Source organism: Pagrus major, chromosome 19 (assembly GCF_040436345.1).
Source record: "Pagrus major chromosome 19, Pma_NU_1.0".
NCBI lineage: Eukaryota > Metazoa > Chordata > Actinopteri > Spariformes > Sparidae > Pagrus > Pagrus major.
In genome coordinates this window covers 9111854-9134349 of record NC_133233.1, presented here as the reverse complement: position 1 = coordinate 9134349, position 22496 = coordinate 9111854, and the positions used below count along the sequence as shown (strand labels likewise).

The window sequence follows — 22496 nt, the reverse complement described above, 5'->3', positions numbered from 1 at the left end:
CTCAAATACAGCAGTCTCAGCACATGGTAGAAAGCCCTCGGAACAAAAAACAAATAGGCAAACATAACACACAAAATGAAATGAAAGTAAAAGCCTACACTTTAAAGTAACTTCTCGATGTACCTTTGGTGTCTAGGTCAATTTTGGTATTTTAAAGTGTCACTCTTATTATTGTCAACAAGAGTGTCTGTCCAGATATCTCCAATACAGCCAGTGTTTGCAGCTCTCTAAGATATCAGTGTTCTATGTGAGCTCATGGTATCAGAATCAAAGAGAAAGGGCCTTTCTCTAGATCTTTTCACCAATACCCTGAGACAGATAATGCTTAAGTAATTAGGGCCAGGGTGAATGAGATGACAATCTTAATGCATAAATTCTTCTTGTGAATGATCAGCTCCGGATTTGTAAATGTATGAAATACCTGATTTCCATCTGCCTTGACTACAGAGGATGAATGGCCTTGTCAAGGATACGGCCCTCCCTCTCTGTCTGCTCCATTCCACTTTCTGCTCCTCATTCCCTACATCTCTTTCCACCAGGGAGGCCTGAAATGTTTGAAGCTTTCCCTTTTTTCTTTCGGCCCTCTCTCTCTCTTTCTGTGCCGAGGTCCCTGAATGTGGAGTTTTTAATTACTCTCTCCTGGCTTTGTGCATAACCAATGAAAGATTGAAGGGCACTGCGATCTGAAAGGCACTGTTAGAGTATGAGTTTTTCTAATGCCAGCGCTTTGGGAGAGGAATACTAATACACAAACTGTGACTTTTTGTGCTTTTGTGTGCATCTGCAGTTAAATAGTGTGTGGGTGCACTCATCGACTCACATCCATGTGTGTGTATTGGCGAGTGCAGCCCATAGACAGACTGTCTGTTTGTTGTTTTGCATGTGAATCAGGGCAGGGGAGGAAAGGCATTATTAGATTGGGTGTGCGGAGTGGTGGGGCAGGGTAAGATGAAGACTGGGGGAGCAGGTAGGTTCATTGCATTGATTAGATTTCTTTAAGACCAGTTTGAGGATGCAACACCTCAAGGTGCCCCCAACAACTCTGTTTAGACCGCAAAATGAATATAGGGTGGTATAAAAAATCAATAGAGGATATCATAAACAAATGATTAGACTACACAAAGTATTCTGGGCGCAGTGTGTCTGTGCATTCAACCTTAGAAGTCCTTCAAAGTAACAAAAAGTAAAGTGTATGCAGCTGAAGGATATTTTCATTTAAGTTATGACATAAAGTGAATTGAACAAGCCAAACTCTTAAAAATGAATTAATTTCTTTATACCTGGATGGAAAAGTATAATTAATATGATTGCATTTAAAAATGTAGACGTGTTGATGGAACAAGATTAGTTCAGCATTATTTCGTGTGTCTGCGCAGTGTTAATTAGTGTCAGGTGATTGATGGTAATTTAGCCCATCGAGGTCACAAAATGCTCATCATGTTTCTGCTTTCTTATGGACACCCACCCTAATTGCTTTCATGAATATGTCATCACTTTTCCCTCCCTCCTCTCCCCACTCACTCTTAAGCTGCAGCCAGCACAGGTCTTCTGTGTGCCTTTAAAAAAGTGTTATTTATTTCCCTGAGCTGAATAGGGTTGAATTGTACATATGACCACGGGTTATAAGGCATTAATATACATGGCAGAAAGCGATGGGGGTGTTGTAGGAATTTTTCCTTCTGTCAGCACTGCGTAGGTAGCGCTTGCACAGGGCTCCCTAATATGTGTGAATTCATTTCCCCCAACACAGGAGGAAAACTTCAAAGGCAGGGACGAGAACTTGGCCGAGTGGATTTGAAAGGGATGAGTCTCTAATCTGGTTAAACTTTGCTTGCTCTGTATATTTTCTCACTGCCTCTTCACCCATTCTTTCTTTAACACCCCTCCTACCTTGTTTTTTTTTTTTCTTCCTGCAGTGAATCTACCTCGTGAGCAGCTTTGATTTAAAAGTGAAAGAAATGATGACTTAATGTTTCAGCGAGAACAGCAGCATAAACCAATCTCAGGACTTGCGTTTGCTTGTTTGGGGATTATATTTCTCTAAGCCTGTCATCTTCCTGCTCGCTGGCGTAAAAGCTCCCCCTTCCTGCTCCTTCCGGCCCTAACCCTCGCACACCATCGCTGTTATAAACGGGAGGATGTATTCCATGTGTCGCAGCATCTTTATGCATGACATTTGCTTTGTGGTGTGTGTCATCATTTCAGGTCTTAGCAAGCCTTCGGGGCACTCTTCTCTTGCATCAACCCCATGTGACAGCACCTGAAATATGCATATGTTTCTGGAGGCTGCAGGGTGCCATTTGAGGGTTATTTGGAATGCTAGTGATGGCAGGCCAGAGTGCTGCAGACCTATTCTCTGAATATTTGATGGTCTTAATGAGCAGGAAAAATACAGGACTAAGCACTTTGTTGGTTCGCTCGACTCTCGGCGTGTGAGGAATAATGGACGGCAGGAAAGGATGAAATATTGAAAACTCTACAGTAAGAGGAAGAAGGTTTCTTCATTGTGATGTTGCCTAAGGTCAATGAAAAAGTTACAAGGAAAGGTCACGTTATCTTAGAGGGAAATGAAAAGACCATGGACCATCACTGCATTAACAAGTGTATCATATCAGAGCTGTACTGAGTTGATCTATTTGCATACTAATAGACGATCAAAAATCGTACCCTTTGATGGATGTTTGAAGGGTCAATGACAAATGGCAAGTGTCAAAGGGGGCGAATAGATGGATGGACAGATGGATGGGTGGTGTGTGGATGAAGGATCTTGGCCCTTGGCTATTACTCAACTCAAGTTTAAAGTTCTTGGAGTTTCTGGTGGAGTGTGGGGCTTTCACACTTTCCACCGTTACTGTACCTGTAATAACTTTGCGCCCCTGGTGCCCTTGCAATAAAATGATGATAAATGACAGGGAGGGGAGACGAAACCTGGACTGTTTGTGTTTGTGAGGGTCTGTGTGTGTTTGTGTTTTCTAGCACAGACAGTATAGGTGAAAGATACCTCAGCAATGATGCAGGCATTACATAGCTTTAACACAATTTATTTAATATACTGATTAATACACTGACGTGTCATTGCTTCCTTCTTTCATCCCAAAATTAAAATAAGAGACATTTCCAAAGAGTCACACACGAATAGAAGTGAAGGAACTGGGGGTAGTAAACTCAATGAATTCCGTTTATCCATGCATTCTTTAAGTTATAATCACTGCTTATTAGTAAAACACTGAATTGTCACCTTTGGAGTGGAGGGGGAAAAGAAAAAGCGTGACAGACAAATGAATAAATATTAATCTTGCCTCAGAGGGATGACTTTTTGTGCAGCAATAAATATTCACAGCAGGACGTAGCATGGTTCGACTTTGGATGTTCTCTTTAATTGAACCTGTGGATTGAGCGGACAGGTTTCCCGTGGGTTGACTCATGTCAGCCATCCCTTCCACTCAGCTGTGAAAAAGCTGTCGTGGCAGATATGGATTAGCGTCAGAGCATCGCAGGGCAGGTATTACATGTCTCTGGTGGCACTGCCAGAGCTGCCCCCTGACTACTAACAACCTCTGTTGTGTCTTCGGAGCATCGCTAGGCGAATGCTTTGCAACGGCTGTTTTGTTCCAGTGCCAATCCTAATGCCCAGGCTTCCTGGCAGATCAGAGGTTTTGGAGGTGGAGGGGTGTGTTTGGTGGTGGTGGTGGTAGTGAGGGAAGGGGTCGGAGAAGAGAGAAAATAGATGGAGAGAGGTTGTCAAAACAGCTCCTTATCCCCTCCTCAGTTGCTTCCTCTCTGTCTCTTCTTCTACTCCACCCTTGCTGCCAAAAGTCGGAAAGAGATCAAAGGAGGCCGACATGAAAGGCATGCCTGAGATTCTGTTTTTTCGGTGCCCTGTCTCTTTGCTCTCTCCGTTACAGATATGGAAATGCTGAATCTCGAATACAGCCTGTACCTAGGCTGCAGAGAATGCCCGGCCTCATTCCACTTTCTCTTTTCCTCTGCTTCTTCTCCTGTCCTCCCCCTCGTCGCACCCCTTCATCATCGTCTGCCTCCATCCTCTGCTCTTGCCTCTCTCCAGCAGCCCTCAGGCTTCCAGGTAGATAGCGGTTGATTGGCAGCTGCTGTGACAGTCAGTGGAACTGTCTGAGAGTGGATGAGTGTCAGCCTTGCTCCAGGGGCTTAAGGCAGCAGCAGTGTTGTAGCTCCCTGCTGGAGAGAGAGAGGCCCATGAAATAAGACTCAGTCTGTTCCTCTCTTCTCCTCGCTTCTCTCAACTGAAGCAGGTAGGAGCTAAATAGGTTTTTCAAATCGCTCCAGAGTTTATCCTGAGACTGAAAACTGGAACCTATCTTCAACTCACATCCTGTCATGTGCTTTCCTTCTCTCATTCCTCTTTTCCTACCTTTGGTTTTGATATATGTGTGTGCTTTATTGTAGGATGTAGCATCTTGTTATTCATGGGCTCTTAAAAATTCTCTTCCGCTGCCTCCCTTTCTCTGTCCCTCCACTCTGAATCCTCATCCTCAGCTGTTACGCCACTTGACAATTAGCCATGCCGTTCCCGTTTGTGAATTGCTAAAAAACTTTTCCTCCTTTTGAAAAACTTCTGAATACAACTCGTCGCCCGCTGCACAGCAGCCACGGGGGAAAGTGTGAGAATAAAAAAAAAATTAACGTGAAATCGTCTCAGTTCTAAAGTGGCTGTGACTAATTCCCAGACGGGGGAAAAGCGTTTGTGTGATGGCTTTCACTGCGTTGCAGCTTGAGCTCAGTCCCGTCAACAGCAAGAATTGCGTCAGTTTTCCCTCTGGCTAAGAGTGCCCCCTTCTCCGAAGCACAAACAGAGGACAGGATGACGATGGAAAAAAAGCTCGGAGAGAGGAGAGGAAAGGAGGGGGCTTTATGGGGCACTTTTCAAAATCTGGCAGCCCATACCTCATCCAAAAATACTCTGCAGATGTGTGTTGATGATAAGTGTGTGAGTCAAACAGGGAGGTTGATGTCCTTTCCAGTTCTTTCTTCCATCCCTGTTTGTGGCGTTTTGGTCACAACTGGCTACAGGCAATGCTGGCAACTCTGGAAATGAAAATTTGGAGTGTCATAACTGGACCTGGTAGATAAGCACACTTTTGAATTCAGAAACTATGAAATGTTTTATTTTGGTTGTAAAGTAGTTATTTTGATTATATAGTTTTGGTTAATGAATTATGCTCATGGTTGACTGATACTAATATGATATGCATCAGTGCTTAGACTTGATGTAAAATGATGAAATGATGGGAGCATGTGCCCATATCTTTCTGATAAGTTTTCAAAGCTGTTTGAAATTAAACTCTAACATGCTATCTTGTTGAAAACTGTCATCGGGGATTAATTGAACCAAAATGTCATGGCAAGTTTAGGTGAACAGATCAAGAACGGACAGAGCCAAGAAGCAAAAAACACACAAATAAAACATGTCCACTGCCTGGAAACTAGAAATCAGCTTTCTGATGGGAACTTTACATGTCTCTTTGGGTTTAGAGGACAAACAAGCACTTTCAAGAGCCCATAAATATTGAATGCAGGATAAATGCAGACCCATTTGATTATGAAATGGAGGGTGTGTAGATGAGTTTAGCTGGATATGTCAGATACCCACAGAGTGGTCTGGAGTGTCTGCTGAAAGGATGCAAGGCATAGCAAAGTGGACCTAATTAGAGGGATTTGGAATGTATTTAAAAATGAATCACGCCTCGTCGAGACACCAACAACAGTATTCACCACTTCTCTAAATGGGCAGCTGGCAGGCAGAGGGCTTGTCGGGCTGCTAAATACTCCCAGCAACATATGAATGGGAGGCCTGATTACTTTGTCACTAATGATTCATTGGCTTGTACACGCTCTTGGGCAGTGTAAATACCTCTTGGGACAGCCCTTCACTCTAGTCTGCGTTCACAGCCGCCTCGCCATCATCACATAGCCGTTCCTTTCATCGTTATGCTGACAAAACTTTTTAGCCGAAACATCATCACTTTCATCTTTCTAGCACAATTTTCTTCATTTCCTGAATTCAGTTTGAACATCTTGTAAAGAAACGAGATATCAAAGTATAAGATATTAAAAAAGGGGTAGATTTATTTATTTATCTTGCCTCAAGGAAACATCATCAATTTTTATACTCAGATTGCCCATTAACTGTTTGCCCTTAAACACAAAGCAAAGTATCTTTTCATGGCTTAACATGTGAATTTACACATTTACCAATAAGCAAACCTTCAGCAAATCACCTCTTCAAACCGACTGATTGCTAATATTAAGGCCTTCTTATTTTCTAGTACCAGATCTCTCTCCTCTGTGATTGCCTCTCTGGTGCGCTGAGCAAATTTGCGATAAACCCTTACAACCTGAGGAATGTAATTTCAAGATCGGAATGGAACGTGATTAGAGTGAAATGGGTGACGCCTTCAGTGATAGAGTATGTCTTGGAGACGGCATCGTGATGCGAGGAAACATCTCGGGGAAAAAAAAATGCAGTCTGCTATAATTGTGCAAAGCCAGCGTGAGAGATGTCGCCGTGAATTACGCCAACACTAAACCACATGGGCATACTCACAGAAAGGCATAAATTCAGACGCAGATACACAAACACATACACACTTAAGCGTCGTCCTCTGCATATGAATTGAATCAAAAAGAGGAGCAGGGGCTTCTAAACTTGTTTATATGCAGATTTCCCTGCGTCGGGGTGATGAAAAACAGCAAATACATGGAAAAACACTTGCTGCTATTTTTACCTTCAGACAAATAGGATGCGAGATACACGGAAAGCTGTTTGCTCCCAACGGCGACTAATGCTTTCTTTGTTGGTTGCTCTCTCTACATCCATGGCCCTCCATTACACAGATTTGCAGGAAGCACAAAGACATGAAAAGGAACTCATCTCAAGTCTGTAACATACATACTATTGTTCTGTATAGCATGGTGTGTATCAGGCTGCAGCTGTATGATTGCTCTGTATGGATGGAATAAGAGGTTAATCTTCTTGTGAGAGGTTTAGTAACAGGTTATTCGGGAAATAAAAAAAACACTTTGCACTGCTGCCTCCACTTCACCAATACAGGTTGTATGCATTCAGTGCTCTCTCTCACTCTCTCTCTCGCTCTCTCTCTCTCCCTCTCTCGCTCCATGTCTCAGTGCAGGAGCCTAAAAATAAGTCTCAACTCGTATGTAGTCCATCAGCATTGGTTGATCAAATTTTCTTTTTCCCGGTGAAATAGGAAACAGAGTCTAGTGTTTCACTCACACCAAAATCTTGGCTGCTGTCTCTTGTTAGGTGGGCATATTGGCTGTAGTGATGAGCAGCATGTGGTAGGCTCTGATGATTACGGGATGCTGGGGGGGTTCTCCCTATCTGGCCTGGGGAACGTGGCAACGTATCACCTTTGTGGGAATGGAGCAGCTGGTCGTGGTGGGAGCCAAACTTGGCAACCCAAAACACCCTGCGCTACATGCAGATGTTGCAAGATTAGACTGTAGAGAGACAGAGACAGAGTGATTTGGGCTGAGGTAGATTATTACAATTAAAAACACACATACAGTATGTGTGTATAGACACATACAGTATCTGCACTTCCATAAAAGTTAGACATACAAACCCACATTTACTGTAGATGCTAGCAACATTGCATCTGTCCTCATCCCCCAAAGCACACACTAATACAACATCACATGTTTTTCCCTCTCTCTCCAGCTGGTAGCAGTGTATGAAGAGCAGGATCCTCATAATGGAGGCGACGGTACCAGTGCCAGCTCTACAGGTACGCAGAGTCCCGAACCCTTCAACAGTGACATGAGCTCGGCATCGGCCTTCCAGCCCTACCAGACCAACAGTGAGATTGAGGTCACGCCAACTGCTCTGCTATCCAGTGAGTGCCATATTAACATTATCATCAATAGTAACATTATTACATCACCACTAATAGTTCACCACTGTGACTTTAACACAAAGCTATTGTTGTTCTATCAATAAATGATAATGGCACAAAGGACAAAATTATCCATGAAATTATCTAAAATTAGAATTATAAATAACAAAAAAATAAATTAAAAAATGCTTACAACTTTCTTCATGAGGATATGAGGCTTATCGCTTGAAGTTAAGTAAATTTCCTACCTTGTAGCAAAAGCAGTGGACATTGTGAGTGGCACAGCATAACAAGCAAAAAGTGGAAGATTAGCATCAGCATGGTTAGCACCTCAAAGCCCGCAATGTGCTTTTTTGAGAATGAGCAGATACTCTATGACACCAGCAGGATTCAAAATTCAAGGCTTTAAAGGTCAGGCACATGAAAGCTGATACTGAAAATTACAGGAAACTGAGCATAATGAAAGGAACTGAAGGCAAGGCACATTCTGAACATATTCAGGGTTTTTGTGTGTGTGTTAAAATGGTATGAAGACCAACTTGTAACTGTACAGCGGGAACCTGACTGAAATAACACCAAAATGCATCAAAGTAAACTTTTCTCCTGTGGCCATTGGCTGTTTTACTTGATATGCTTTAGGTGTGTTGTGTGAAGTCGAGTGTCTGTCAAGACTGTACAGTGTGTCCAGGGAATGGCAGCGTACTGACTTAGACAGACAGGAAGAAACTGAGACAATGGAAGGGATTGAGACACAGTTGGATACTCAGTCATGCATGAGCAGGACCACACATGCCAGAGCAAGATGGACATGCACACACTCACAGGCGGCACACACAACCAAACGTCAGTGACTCAGATGTTGCTCATGTCCACATATTCATGTCCCATGAAGTGTAACCAGTGAGCTGATGCAGAGCTGTCTTAAACTTCAAAGGACATCTAAGACATTTAAACACACACGCACATGAATGAACTGTAGACTTTTCTCCCCATGCCCTAACATTAAAGCACTTCCCTCAACCTGACTGTGAAGATTTATTGAATGGCAATCTGAAAGTCAACCAGTAGCTCAGTGTGAGAGGCAGGTTTGTTTGAAGCTATCTGACTTGCTGTCAACTTGCTTCAAACACACCTTCATTTGAAACATTGACCAGGTTTGAGAAATGTTGGCATCTTTCATTGCTCACACAGGTATGGCCCCTACCCTCGCAGCCTGTCCTCTCCGCCTCTGGGTGTGTGTTGGCAAGGCAGGTTCACCTCTTTAAGGATGGTCCCAAACCAGTTTGTGTGCTGTGAAAGTGGATGAAAAATCTTCAAACCTGTATCGCTAAGGGGAAGTCATGGTACTTGGTAGGGCCGCACAATAAATCAAAATATTTTCAAAATTGTAATATGGCAATATAAGTGCAATATCCAAATCGCACAAGCTGCAGTTTTTTGATAAAGGTGAAATGTGTAACAAAACAACATTATACAACATTTTAACAACACTATAATGAAGTACTGCAGTGAGGCAGAGATACCTTGGCCTACAAATCTTGTTCTCCAGAAAACATGTTTGTTTGGTGCAGATCCCAACAAATGTCACATCATCATGATTTTAATAGTCTTTTAGGTGAAAATAAATTGTAATAATGTAATTACTGCCAAAATAATTGCAATATGATATTTTTTTTATTACTTTTTTTTATATCAGCTAGAGGAGATGGTACCATCTATTATATAGCACATTATTGTAGTGGGTTGTTGTACATTTACTGAAACTACAATCAGTGTTCATGGTGATGGATGTGTGTTCATGGTGGAGGGTGGCGAGCTCACTTATGGATACTGTCCTGTTGCCCTCCACAGCTTAGAATGTGTCTTCATGCTAGGGCTGCACTAATTTTCATTGTTAATTAATATGGCAATTATTTTCTCGATTTTCTCTGTGGTTTGGTTGAAAAAAAATCCTCAATTCACTGAGTAAGATATGAAATACTCCAGCGCTGCACGCCGTTTTCACTTGCTGCTGATGTCGGACTCTCTGTTGCTTCTCTCCTGCTGCGAGCCTCTCCTGTCCCCACCTGCCATGCCTTGTAGTCCCTGAAGGTCACAGTCTTGGTCAGAGCTGCTGTATCGCCTCTGAACTGTATCCGCTGTTGTCAAACTGACCTAAGTCAGTCTTGGAGGTTGTGTTCATTCCCAGTTCAGTGTCCAGCCATGTTCAGCAGGCTGCCAAATCCAGTTGTGCTGAGCCCGTTGCCTGTAGTGACTCCCCTTGTGATCTGAGGTCCTGGTCCAGTCAAACTCTAGGGCCACTGGCTCTACAGCTAACTGAGCCCTGTGCTAATTACCTAACGGTAGCTACCTACTGCCTAAGATAGCTAGCAAAAAGCAGCAGCTGTCGGTTACTCTGGTGATATACTGACCCCTGTGTTTTTGGAGCTACCTCAAATTCTGGCCATATTCTATAAATTACAACTTTAAGGAGCTGGGATCAGAAAATGTTAACTTTTTGTCTTAAAACATTACTCAAACCAATTAATCTTTTATTGAAATAGTTAATAATTAAGCAGTTAATATAAAAGTTGACAACTAATCGATTAATTGTTGGAACTCTACTTCATACAGAGGTTTAAAATGAAGGTACTGAGTGGGGACCATTTTAAGGAAATTGATCCAATCTCCAGTTGTGTAGCTGATCCTGACTTCTAATCTGGATTCAGGCAAATACCAGCAAGAATTCAAGTAATGAATTAAAAGTTAAAGAATTGTTTGATCTTTAGCTCATATTCAGCCTTGAAGTTTTTCATAGTGGCCCTGTCCCACCCACACACACACAAACACACATTTCTGAGCCTGTTCCCTGCATGCTCTGTAAATTGTACGTTTTGCATTCAAGGAATACAATGACGAGATTGCAGCAAAACAGAAGAACTGATTGCTTCCTACACACTGAATCTTTCATAACATATATAAAGCTGTTTTTCAGAGATAATGACAGTGAAGAAGATAGGTAGGAAAGAGAGACGGGGCTGATCAGGCAGGCAGGCAGGTAAGGCCAATGATATGTTTTGTTATGTGCTAGTTTATATAAGTGTGGTATTATCAACAAGATACAAGTGAGATTGCATTGTTTTTTTCCTTGGAGACTATGTTTAATGCACACAGACTTTTGCCCACTTACAAGTTGAATTTCCACTTCAAAGGTACCTCAAAAGTTGTATACGTGTGTAGTGAAATAGAGTTTAAAGAGGTGGCGAGACAGCCAGACAGACAGACAGACAGACAGACTGACTGGCAACACGTACACACGGTCAGGCAGATGAACAAGACAGACAGGCGATGGTCCCTCTAGAGATGCAGATGAGCAAATTACTGGCAGCAATATTGCATATCAGACATCAAAGTGTTGCAGCGGCGCCCTTGGCAGCTGTGCTCTGAGGCAGAGAATTATGGCTATTTAAAATCATCATCTTTTAGAGCCATATTGATTGTTTTTTCCCCTCCTACAACTCCCAAAGTCCCAAACTCTCCCTCCCGCTTTCTTTCTGTCCTCCACCGCTCCTTTGCCTCTGTCTTGGGAGCCCATTTTAGATTTTCATGCTAACATGTGCCGTGCAGGTCAAACTGCTAATAATTGGATTGGAGATGAGATGTAAATTACAATAATGAATGTAATTTTCCCGTAATTATACGGACGCCGGAGCTGCCGCTGCCTCTACTCACCACTAAATTCAAGTCTTTCAGAAGTAAGAGAAAATGTCTGAAACTTTAAATTAACACCGGATCTTAATGACGCTTGTACCTTCAAAAATGGATGTTCAGTTGTCTTTTTCTCAAAGAGCAGGGGTCCCTTTATTTGACCCAGAGCTAACTTTATATTACTGGCAGTCAGGTTGCAATTTGTCAAAGTTTTCCTAAGTTCTAAGAGCTTCTTAACAGTCTCCCAAGTATGGACATAGGTGCCTGCATAAAAGGAAAAGTCCATGTGTTTTAAGGCCTCTTTAAGGCTAAAATTAATAGAAGTAAAATATGAGAAGTCAGTTGTGACATGTGCAGTCCAATAATGATAGCCTTTTATATCTTCTTCCCTCTGTGGATAAAATGTAAGAGCAACTAAAGGAGAAGACTCTCCATTTTGTATGTGGTTATTTAACTAATTTTTTATTGTCCAAGATACCGAGTACAGTACACAGTGTACACAGTGCCGAGGTCACAAGGATACGATCAGTGTTCAGAGGCTATTGGAGTCGGTGGACAGTGGTTAAGGGTCAGGTTACGCTCGAACAAAACTAGCTTGTACTACTTGTCTCATCATGTCGGAAATAAAAAAAAAAGTTTCGTTGTTTCAAACGGTCACACTGGAAGGTGAAGGTTAAATGGGGATAATGCTGCTCACAAAGAATGAAAAAGGAGAGCTAGAGAGATAAGCTCAAACCCTGGCTCCCTTTGAACCCCGCACACCTGAACAATTGCTGCCTTGTGAAGTGGGTGTAAGTATGGGATTTGGCCGTTTTTTTAGAAAATTACAGAAATATATCGTATACAGGCCCCTAATCCGATCTTGAAAAGGTCTGGGGCGAGGGATTTTTCAAAGCTATTCAACCATCCAACAAGCCGTTTTGACAGGCTATACTGGCAGCTAAAGCCAATTTCCTTTGTGTCCAAAGCATCATTTTATCTACAGCATTGAAGCAAGGCTGTTAAGATGTTAGTGCTATCATATATTTACGGCCCAAAGAACATTCCCAAGAATCAGTGTGAATTACATCACAACACACACTTAAATGTGTGAAAGGGATCACAGAAATCCTGTTTTGGGCATCACCTCTAACATCGGGGTGTCTTCCTGTAACTTACTTTATAGATTGCTACTTTTATGTGATTGCTCTGTGGGATTTTTATTCTTAGGTTTTTAGAGGCTCAATAGCAATTGCACACGATCCACAATCAGGAAATGGTGGCAGCTTAAGTGCTATTGACAGAGGTTAAAAGTAGACTGACATTGATGTGGAGTGGCTTTAAAACACTAACAGAAAATCACAGTGATTGTAATGATACTTTTGTGATTGACCCCCTGCCAATGTACAGATTAAACTAAAATATCTACAGATAACTCAGTCATTTTGCCATTTACACTGTGACCATTTTAACAAATTTCAACCCCTGCCAAGACAAACTCGCTTCCTGGCGCTTCTACCTCTATAGAAGACCAGTGTGGTAACAATTTGTCCCTACCTTCACTGACTTGGTCTTATGGTCCTGGAATCTCTGCCCCCTTGGTCCTTGAAGCTCTGCAGTGACAGGGTTGCTGGGAGGCCATTAGAGAGATTGCTTGTGGGGTGGGGGGAGTGTGGACACCTTCGAAGAGGAAGGCCTTCATTTAATCAATCTGGCTTAGTGGCCTGCCACTGAGGAGGCTCCCTGCCACCAGCCAAGGCCATATAAAAGTCACTACGGAAAAGAAGATGCACAGTCACACTGACAACACACAACATAAGTGTACATAGTGAATTAACTCTTTTGAAAGACAAAATTGCTCAATTAAGACATTAGTTCTCACAGGCACTGATAGTGTATGAAGCATTCTTTCAGCCTGTTTTTTTTTTCTTTTTAAGATCTCCATCTGAGATTTCAGGATTTAAGAAGTGGACTGCCACCCCATCGTGGGCTCTCCCAGTGGGTTTGGGTGACTTCCAAGGCAGTGATTGCCAATTATAGATAAACTACCAGGTTTAGGTTTGGGACCACGTGCAGCTAGGTCTGATAGCAGACACAGATACTTATCATTCTCATCTGCCCTGCCTCTCTCTAACTCGCTCTGGTCCAGAACTACCTCTTCAATCTCTCACTTCAGCAGTAAGCAGGCGATGCAGTACGATCTAGGGGCTTAGATATCAGAAGGATCACAGAGTTGATAATGGTGACAGTGGGGATCTGCTGATTGGTCTTGTCTGATGGTTAACCCATCTCACGTTGGCTCTGTCTGCCTCCGTCTTCCTTTTAGTTTCAGTAAAGTTCTTAGTATCTTGTCAAGCCTATTTATTTAAGCAAATTTCAGCTTTGACTTTCAGTACATTGAACAAGGCCCATTGTTGTAAAGGTGCCGATTGATGATATGATGAGCAGTTTGTATACTTACTATGCAGTGGAAACACTGCATAACTGGAGCAAGGTTTTCTGTGCGCCAGTCACTTTGTTGTATTCTAGTTAAAACATTATAATGGAATATGCATACAATACATGAGCTAAATTTGAATTAAGAATATTAAGGTCTTAAGCTGAATTTAGAAAAAATCAGTGAAGCTCTGTGCTAACAGCGGTTCCTGGTAGGCAACAAGACAGGGTCACAAAATGAAAAAATAAGGCAGGACCTGAAGTGAACCTTTTAGGGCCCTTGGAGGCCAGTTGGTAATTCAGCTTTGGGTCTGCAGATTTTTGGCTGATGGGCCACAAAAACAAAAGCAGCAGAATGGATGTGAGAAGCGCCCTCAATTCCTCACTGAGAATTATCATTACAGGCAGTGGAATTGCTAAGAAGCAGGCTACGATTTGTCAACCGGTGATCTTAAAGTTTCTCTGTGTTTCTTTTTCTGTCTCTCTCATATATTTGGCTTCAGCGAGAGGTGATCACATCCTCCTTTTTTTAGGACTCTGTATCTCTTTCCTCCTTTGCAGTGTCATGGCACTATCCCATGTCATGACATGCTTATCTTCTCAGGTAACACCTGATTGGACTTGGAGATTTATTTAATTTTGATAATAGAAAGAAAATATATTTAAAAATTACATGTTTGATTTTCACCCATGCATCCCCCTGTGATATACATGCTGTGTATGCAGAGCACTGTTATTCCAGTGTATCTATCAGGATGAATTTACAGGGATAATCACGATGTGTTGCCAGTCTAGGCATATATAAGAGAAGATGGATGTGTTTATGTCATGATGGCCTTCGTAGACCTACTCATCCCTTCTTCAGCAACGATCCACAACCACTCCAACTGTGCATCACACCTCTCAAAGTAGCGTCTGAGTTGAGTACACACTCAGCAGTGAGGACGTTGGGATAGCAATCTCATCATTAGCACGCTGAAAGCACTTTTTAAACCCACCAGCCTCTCGTGAGACTGTGAACTGCCTTCCTCTACCTGAGTTAGTGGAGAGGCTATTAGTTATGTCAACTCTAAATCATACTCACGCTTACAGAGTGGGTGTTTAAACTGCTGAGGAGTGGGCGTTCACAGTTGCTTGGAATATTAGTAATAAAAATGCTCATACTGTTATAATACCATCCCAGGGCTTCTTACAGCTAATTACTGCAACGGCCGGCACTGTTAAATGGTGAAGACAGTGTTTTGGTAATGAAGTGTGAAGTACTTGGAGTAGTAAAAGTCTTCACTCAGCACTGCTGGGAATGTGCTACCAGTTCTGTTCCTATTATTACTTCTGCCAGGATCCCAATAAAGCCATAGCCAGACAGCTGAATCATGTGGAGTTGTGTGTGTGTGTGTGTGTGTGTGAGAGAGAGAGAGAGAGAGAGAGAGAAAGAGAGAGATAGTTTGTTGACTGCTTTATTACTTCCTGAGCCAGGCTGAGATCAGTTCTGCAGGTCACTTGTGTCACACTTAAAGCAACAGAGGAGCAGTGAGGTCTTGATTGGGAAACAAAGTCATTAACACTTTCTGACATGCAGAAATAGACTCAAATGGTGGCTGGCCATAACCCTGTGACAGGGAGCATGGGAACAGAGCCAGAGTTTGTTTGCACTGACTCTGGTGTCGTCTCAGAACCAAAGACACTTAGCAGAAAGACATTTAGTAGATTCATGCGTCTGCCTGTCAGTATCTGACATATGGCATCTTCGTCCACTTCAGCTTTCTCAGACAACTCTTAATGTACAGTTTGTTTATTCACTACGTAAATGCTTAAATATTTATGTAGTGTTGAGATAAATTCTATTCCCAATGGCACTGCAATGAGTGATAGTCCTGGGGCTGAGACTTTGCAGAGACAGGAAGTGTTAGCAGGAAATTTGATTGCAGACTTGACAGAGTCATCTGACCTTTCCTTGTCTTGCTTTTTCACAGAGACTAAGAAAGAGTCCTGAGTATCTTTTTTTCAGTCAGTGACCATTAAAAATATAAATATAATCTTATTTTCAAGACACAAACAGAGCCTTCAAATGTTTTAAATTAATTAAATAAACTAAATGAGGGCTTGAGGTCTTCAATAGTCCTCCCTTCTGTCATTAATGAACAATTGATTTACTCTCTGCCTGTCTCTGTCTGTAAACTCAAAATCATTACACTGATCTTATATTTCTCTTCCCTTCTCACTTCCCAAAAGTATTTTGCTCTTAAATAGTAAATTCTTTTTTTTTTTATTCACGCAGTTGACTGAATGTCAGTACTCCCACTTATACTGTATGTGTGTTGAACTTACAAAATGTCTCCTTACGAAACCAAAATGGGGAACAGTCAAACAAAAAGTGCAATTATAAAAAAAGGAGAAAGAGTTTAGGCTATCAAAAAACACATCACTGAAACAATTACAAAGATTATATCTCAGGATAAAAAACATAATTACTCGTGTTTTCCTGTCTATTCAAGTTAAGGATGTTTCATGAATGATTTAACTATAAATGTACAGCGACGATAAACTCAAACCTGGTCTTTATGTTTCCCCTCTTCTCTCATTAGTCACTGAGAACCTGCGTGGTACATTTACATTGTGTGTGACAGGTCAAAAGCGGGTCAGACTAGCCAAGGGCAATGCCTCCTGGTCTCAGCACGTTAAGTCCACAAAGGCCCACGGGTGTTTAGCATCCCTTTGTCTCCAGGCTCTTCATCCCAGTGGACCTGCAAACAACCTCACGACTCCTCCGCCCACTTCATTAGCCCCCTATGTAAGAGGCCCCCGCCCTCTCTCGCTCCTACACCGACCTGTGTCATTGTCTTCCACAGGGAGGTCACCTGTGAAGTTTGTCTGCTTCAAAGCACATGTGAGGGGAGCACTCAGAGGCATGTGCGGGCACATGTAGGCAGCCACAAACACGCACATGTTCACACACAAAAACTGCAGGCAGACACGTATTTAGTCACGCATGCTAATGCAGACAGGCAGACAACAGGGGAACATTGTTGTGTGCCTGCATACAGACAGTACGGGTTAATTGTTTTCATTATTAAATGTGTGCGTGTTCACAAATGAGCACATACACACCAACACACCACTCATTTAGTCTTAAAAAACTCTTTTCCTTAATTATTAAAAGAAAGCTCATTTTGTTGGTTTGTAGGAAGAGATGTATCAGCAACAAATCATTTCCCAAATATCAAGAATTTGGGACATTAATAAAAAAAAATGGATTTACACTGGTATCAGTTAAAAACTGTGTACTAGATAAAATAACAAAATTGGATTAATTTTCCTGCACACTAAAACACTATGAATTACTCACCAAGTGACACACAAAGCAGTAAAAACCCATGGCATTAGGAAGTAAGGCAACACAATTAATATTTGTGAAGTGTTCATGAATAATGATGAAACTGGTCCTAACTTGCTTATGAGAGAGAAAGAGAGATGCATCATCTTGGCCGCAGCTACAGAAAGTCTGCCTTCCTCTACATCCCCTCCTCCTGTTTTTCATCAGATCCACAAAGATACAATCCACCCCAAAGCACTGTGGAAATCCCAGAACACTCCCCTACCACATTCTCATCTTCCCACAAACATGATCACTTTCAGAGTACTTACTTTGGCTCACAATCACAGCTTTGATCAAAGCAAAACATTTTTGCCTGCTCTGCTTGATTTATTGTTTTTTTCTCTCTCATGGAATGGTTTCTGCCAGCCATTTGAGCATTAAGGGCAAATTAATTTGACAATGTGCAGTGACTACCCGGCGGACTTCCTTCATGCTACCCATGCAAATGTTTAGAAACCACATGTTGGTGTATTGGACTGAAGCTCTGAGTCTGGAATGTTTGGATAGGAGGAACAAGCTGCTCCCTATCTTTTGGCATAGATTTAAATTATAAATTATTAATATGTGTTGAAATGTTTTCATGAGCCCACAGGAAGCAGCAGAAACACATGGACAAAAAAAAAGGAAACGTTGCTAACTCCCCCCACTGCAGCAAACTCCCTTATAACAAAATCTTGTGTGAGAAGCCTTTTGCATTTTCTCTGATCAGTTGCAGATTTTTGTTTATGACATGGCATCCCATTTGTATTAACAGTAATAATCTTTATTGATCTCAGTAAGGGAAATATTCTGTTTTTATGCACTTGTCAGCACTTGGTCAGCTACAGGAAAATACACTGGAGCTGGTTTGGGTTTTACTGTCTTATTCTAGCAGAGTAGATGCAGGTTTACAAGAGGGGTTGAATTTCCTGCCAACTTCCAACTGCAAACTTGACTCATAGTATCTCTCAATAGTGAGTCCTGGGAACAGTGTAGCTTAGTGGTAGAGCATTTGACTGCAGGTCAGGATGTCCCCAATTAAAATCTGGGTGCCCCCTCATTTTAGGGCAGGGTGATGACATGATCGATGTTTCAAATGGTGACTGGGTACCTGCTGCTTCTGAGCAACTTTTAACAAGCTTGCTTGCTGAACGGTTCTTGATTCAGACAGCAGTTGCATTGTTTTACCTTAAACCCTGCCGACTGTCTTCTCTGCTCATTGAAGCTGATATCAGAGCTGCCTTTGCCAAACAGTTCCAATTGTGTAAGAAGTGAGATTAAACATTTTCTTCTTTTAGAAAGCTTTGAGTGAAGATAGGGTGTCCTGTCAGGAAATATATATATAAAAAAATATGAATGCGATTTAGTTACATTTTAAAATTAATTATGGTTGTAAATTTGTTCCGAACTATGGGGCAGCTTTATCAGTTCTGTTTACTTATTCACTCTCTGTCTCCAAGTCTGTACACAACTAATCTGCAACACCAAATATATTTAGGACCAAACATAACGCTGCAGTGATTACATTTTCTATTAACATCATGAGGAAATGTTGTTAATTAACATATCTGGCAAGTTGCCAGAATGGTCTATACTGAACGGATCCATAAACTGTTCACTGACAACATTTCATTTGTTTTACTCCAAAATATTTGAACTTGCAATACAGAATCTTATTGTACAACTTCAGCATTAGTAACCTCCGTATTGTTATGTTTAGGCAGTGGCAGAACTTGGTCTTATGGTTAAAAGAGCATGAGACATGATCTATCAATTAACATTTAATCAAATTCACAATCTTTTGCTTACCTTAGCCACAGTGCTTTTCTACTCTAAACCAAACCATACAAGCTATTGTATGTCAAGGTCCTGGACTTTGTATCCCCACAATCCATGGCGACCTCCTGCCTTTGACTTTGGTGCGGCACAACATTTGGCACATCACTTTATTAACTCCTGAGAGGATTTGGGGGGGAAAAAAACATGCTGATTTCTTTTATTTGATCCCTTTCACCTGCTACAGTGTCTGACCAGTCAAACAAGTACTAAGTTTACTGTTAGTTTACATGTGAAGGGATCACTGCTTACGACAGATACACCAATTTACAAACCTGGCCTATGGTCCTCTCTGCGGGGGTTCAAGATCAATAAAAAGCCTAAAGGACTAGAAACTAAATATGTCATGAAATTAAATAGTTAGCTAGCTTCCATCCCTACATGACGGAACAAGTTAGAGTGAGTCTTATGATTTCTTCAACTTTTGTAAATGGAAATATGTGTGTGTCCAGACATCTGTAAACTCTGACAAAAAGAAGTTCATGCTTTTTAAGCCCATGATCAGGGCTTTAGTACTTCAAGCGCTGTGCAATTGCTGAAGTGTTACTTGCATATTTCATCATTCTACACCCCTTACTGTGGGGTCATGTTGTGCCATTGCTGTAAGCAATTGCAACTTTGGACCTCGGTTGAGACCTCTGACTGTCTCTATCCACAACTGCAAGAAACTCTGAAAACTGTAGCCATGCTTGCACTGAAAGACCATCACCTTTTTCCTGTTGGGAGATGTGAAGCAATCTCTTTTATGGTGCCATGACACGATCCAGTTGATTCTCTGTGAAATCCGACCTAGTGCCGGATGATGTAAAAAGTAGTGTAGAGTGACTGTAGTAATGATTTATTGATGTTTAAGTGCCACACATATCAACTTCAACCTCTCAGTCACCCTGTGACTCTCTTATAATTCCCATAAAACCACAATTTCCTCCAACTATCCATGCATTATTTTGGGAGTCATTAACAGCAACTACCGGTGAGACTGATAATGCTTTCTCCGTACACACTATGCCACCTTGTTGCCCAATTATACGAGTCATTGCTGTCAAAGGGTGTTTTACACACCTACAGAGAAAAAAGTTTGATGTTTCTACACCCCTGCTTCTCTCTCATCATCCCCAGCCTCGAACCTTTATGAAAACCTCATGTGCTTTTATAATACTGTGTGACAGATCAGAGTGATGCATATCCAAAACAGGGAGTATGAACATCACAATCCCATCTGTTTCTCAGGATCCTGTATTCACTTCTCAAAACAGTCATAATAGAAGTTCCTCCCATTGTACTGAGCAGAACTGAGTTCTTTTTCTCTGTTTTTGCCTTTGTCGCTCTGCTCTGCATTATAGAAAGAACGCCTCTCTGATACGCTTTGACTTGTTGCGTGTAAACTGCTCTGACCTCATATGTGCTGTTGTGTGCGTGCACACGATCAGAAATGGATTTATGTGTGGGTGAGCTGTTTTGAGATTAGCATATGTACTCAGTGGCGGCTCCCAGCAGGAAGCTTTTAACCAGAAATGTCTCCGTCCATTGAACAGCTCGGGCCTCACACCAGCGCCCATATCACTCCTCCAGCAGCACTCCTCTCATCTCACACACCAAATAACTTTCTGTTTTTCCCAATAAATCATCAAAGGGTCCAGAAAAAGTTGGGGAGTCTGGTGGAAGTTTGCATTTGTCATCTTTGCTGAAAAGAGCAGCTGAAGTGAGAATGTTTGTGTTCCGAGCAGAGGAAGACATTCTCGTGGCTGAAATGTTGGCAATATGGATTTTGTGTACGTGCTGTCTGGAAACTGCAGCGGAACGAACTCCATGCTTCAGATGCTGTCTGACCTGCCAGAAACTGAAATTCATTCACTCACTCATCAGCCTCCAGTTTCTGCTCACACGTTGGCTGTGACAATTAAATCTGTGACAATTTAGGCTTGTTTAGAGAAATAAGAAGAAAAGTCTTTGTGTCATGAAAGATCCAGCAGCTTTTCTGCAAAGGCACAGTGGCCCACTGTGGAAAATATCTAGTGTAGATGCTTATATAATCGGTTAGACTTCCCTCTCCATATTACTCTTATAGTAATGTCTGATTATTAATATAATTATTATAAATTCATGTTTAAATGCTACATATTACACCTAAATTGTATGGGATTATGTCAGCCAGAAGACTCTAATTTTACACGATAAACCCTGTCAGCAACATTGGCTCAGGTGACATCAAGTTAATGAATTGATGTCTTTGAAGAAGTAAGCTGAACACACTTCCTCATCATCTCTGTTTGAACTAGCTGATCACGGCTACATTAGCCACAATTAGCATAACACACTTGATATACGACTAAATAGTTGATGGTTGAGTTGCATTGTGGGTAGTGTAGGAACTAGGATTTGACAAAGAAGAAGAATGTGATGACATCTCTGGTTTTGCTGTATTGATGTTGATGTTGATCTTTGAGCAGCATCTCGGCAGCAGGTAGAAGGAGACTTGACAAACTTATCAAGAAGGCCAGCTCCATCCTGGGATGCCCTCTTGACCTAGTGCAGGTGGTGGGAGAGAGTGGGATGATGGATAAACTGTCATCGCTGCTGGTGAAGGAGTCCCATCCCCTGCAGGTCACTATCACCGCACTGGTCAGCTCATTCAGTGATAGACTGATACACCCCAAGTGTGTGAAGGAGAGGTATCGCAGGTCCTTCCTTCCTGCTACTGTTAGACTGTACAACCAGCACTACTCCCAGTAGACCTCACATGTGTACTCAAACTCTACACATATCCCATATACATTTTGGTTTGCACTAACTGGACAATTTTTAATACCCATACTTATTATTTGTAAATAAAAATACACTGCCCACACTGTTTATAATTACACTGTTCATATTGTAAATATTACTACAGCATTCATATTGTAAATATTATGTATATACAAGTCTATTCTATTTCTTATCTTCTTATTATATTGTTTATTTTTTACTTTTTATTATTGTTTATTGTAATTACTGTCCTTTGGCTGCTATGACAAAGAAATTTGCGCCTGTTGTGTCCAGTTTTAAAGTGTTCGGATAGTGGTCAAAAAAGAATGGAGGCTCACCAATGGAAGCCATATTAATACAATTGTTTAGTGTGGCTCAGCAGGTATTTAAAGCTGTGTGAGCCTGAGCGAGTCTGGTTTCATTGCAGATTTTACAGACTGACACCCTGAAGTTGACTGAAGTAATCTCCCTCACTGAAATTACATTTCAGGGGTGAACAGATGTTTGGGTTAGGAGAAGTCTTTATTTATCTCAGGAGTGTCTGTGTTTTTGACATTTATTGT

General features: G+C 41.6%; 1 protein-coding gene across 1 annotated transcript in view; it reads left to right on the top strand.

Annotated features, from left to right (window-relative positions):
- The window catches only part of LOC141014502 (partitioning defective 3 homolog), a 357805-nt gene that overhangs the window by 108024 nt on the left and 227285 nt on the right, over window positions 1–22496 (top strand). The window contains exon 3 of the mRNA XM_073488320.1: window positions 7721–7895. Within this exon, the coding sequence (XP_073344421.1) occupies window positions 7721–7895 (175 nt within the window). The remainder of the gene's footprint in view (window positions 1–7720; window positions 7896–22496) is intronic.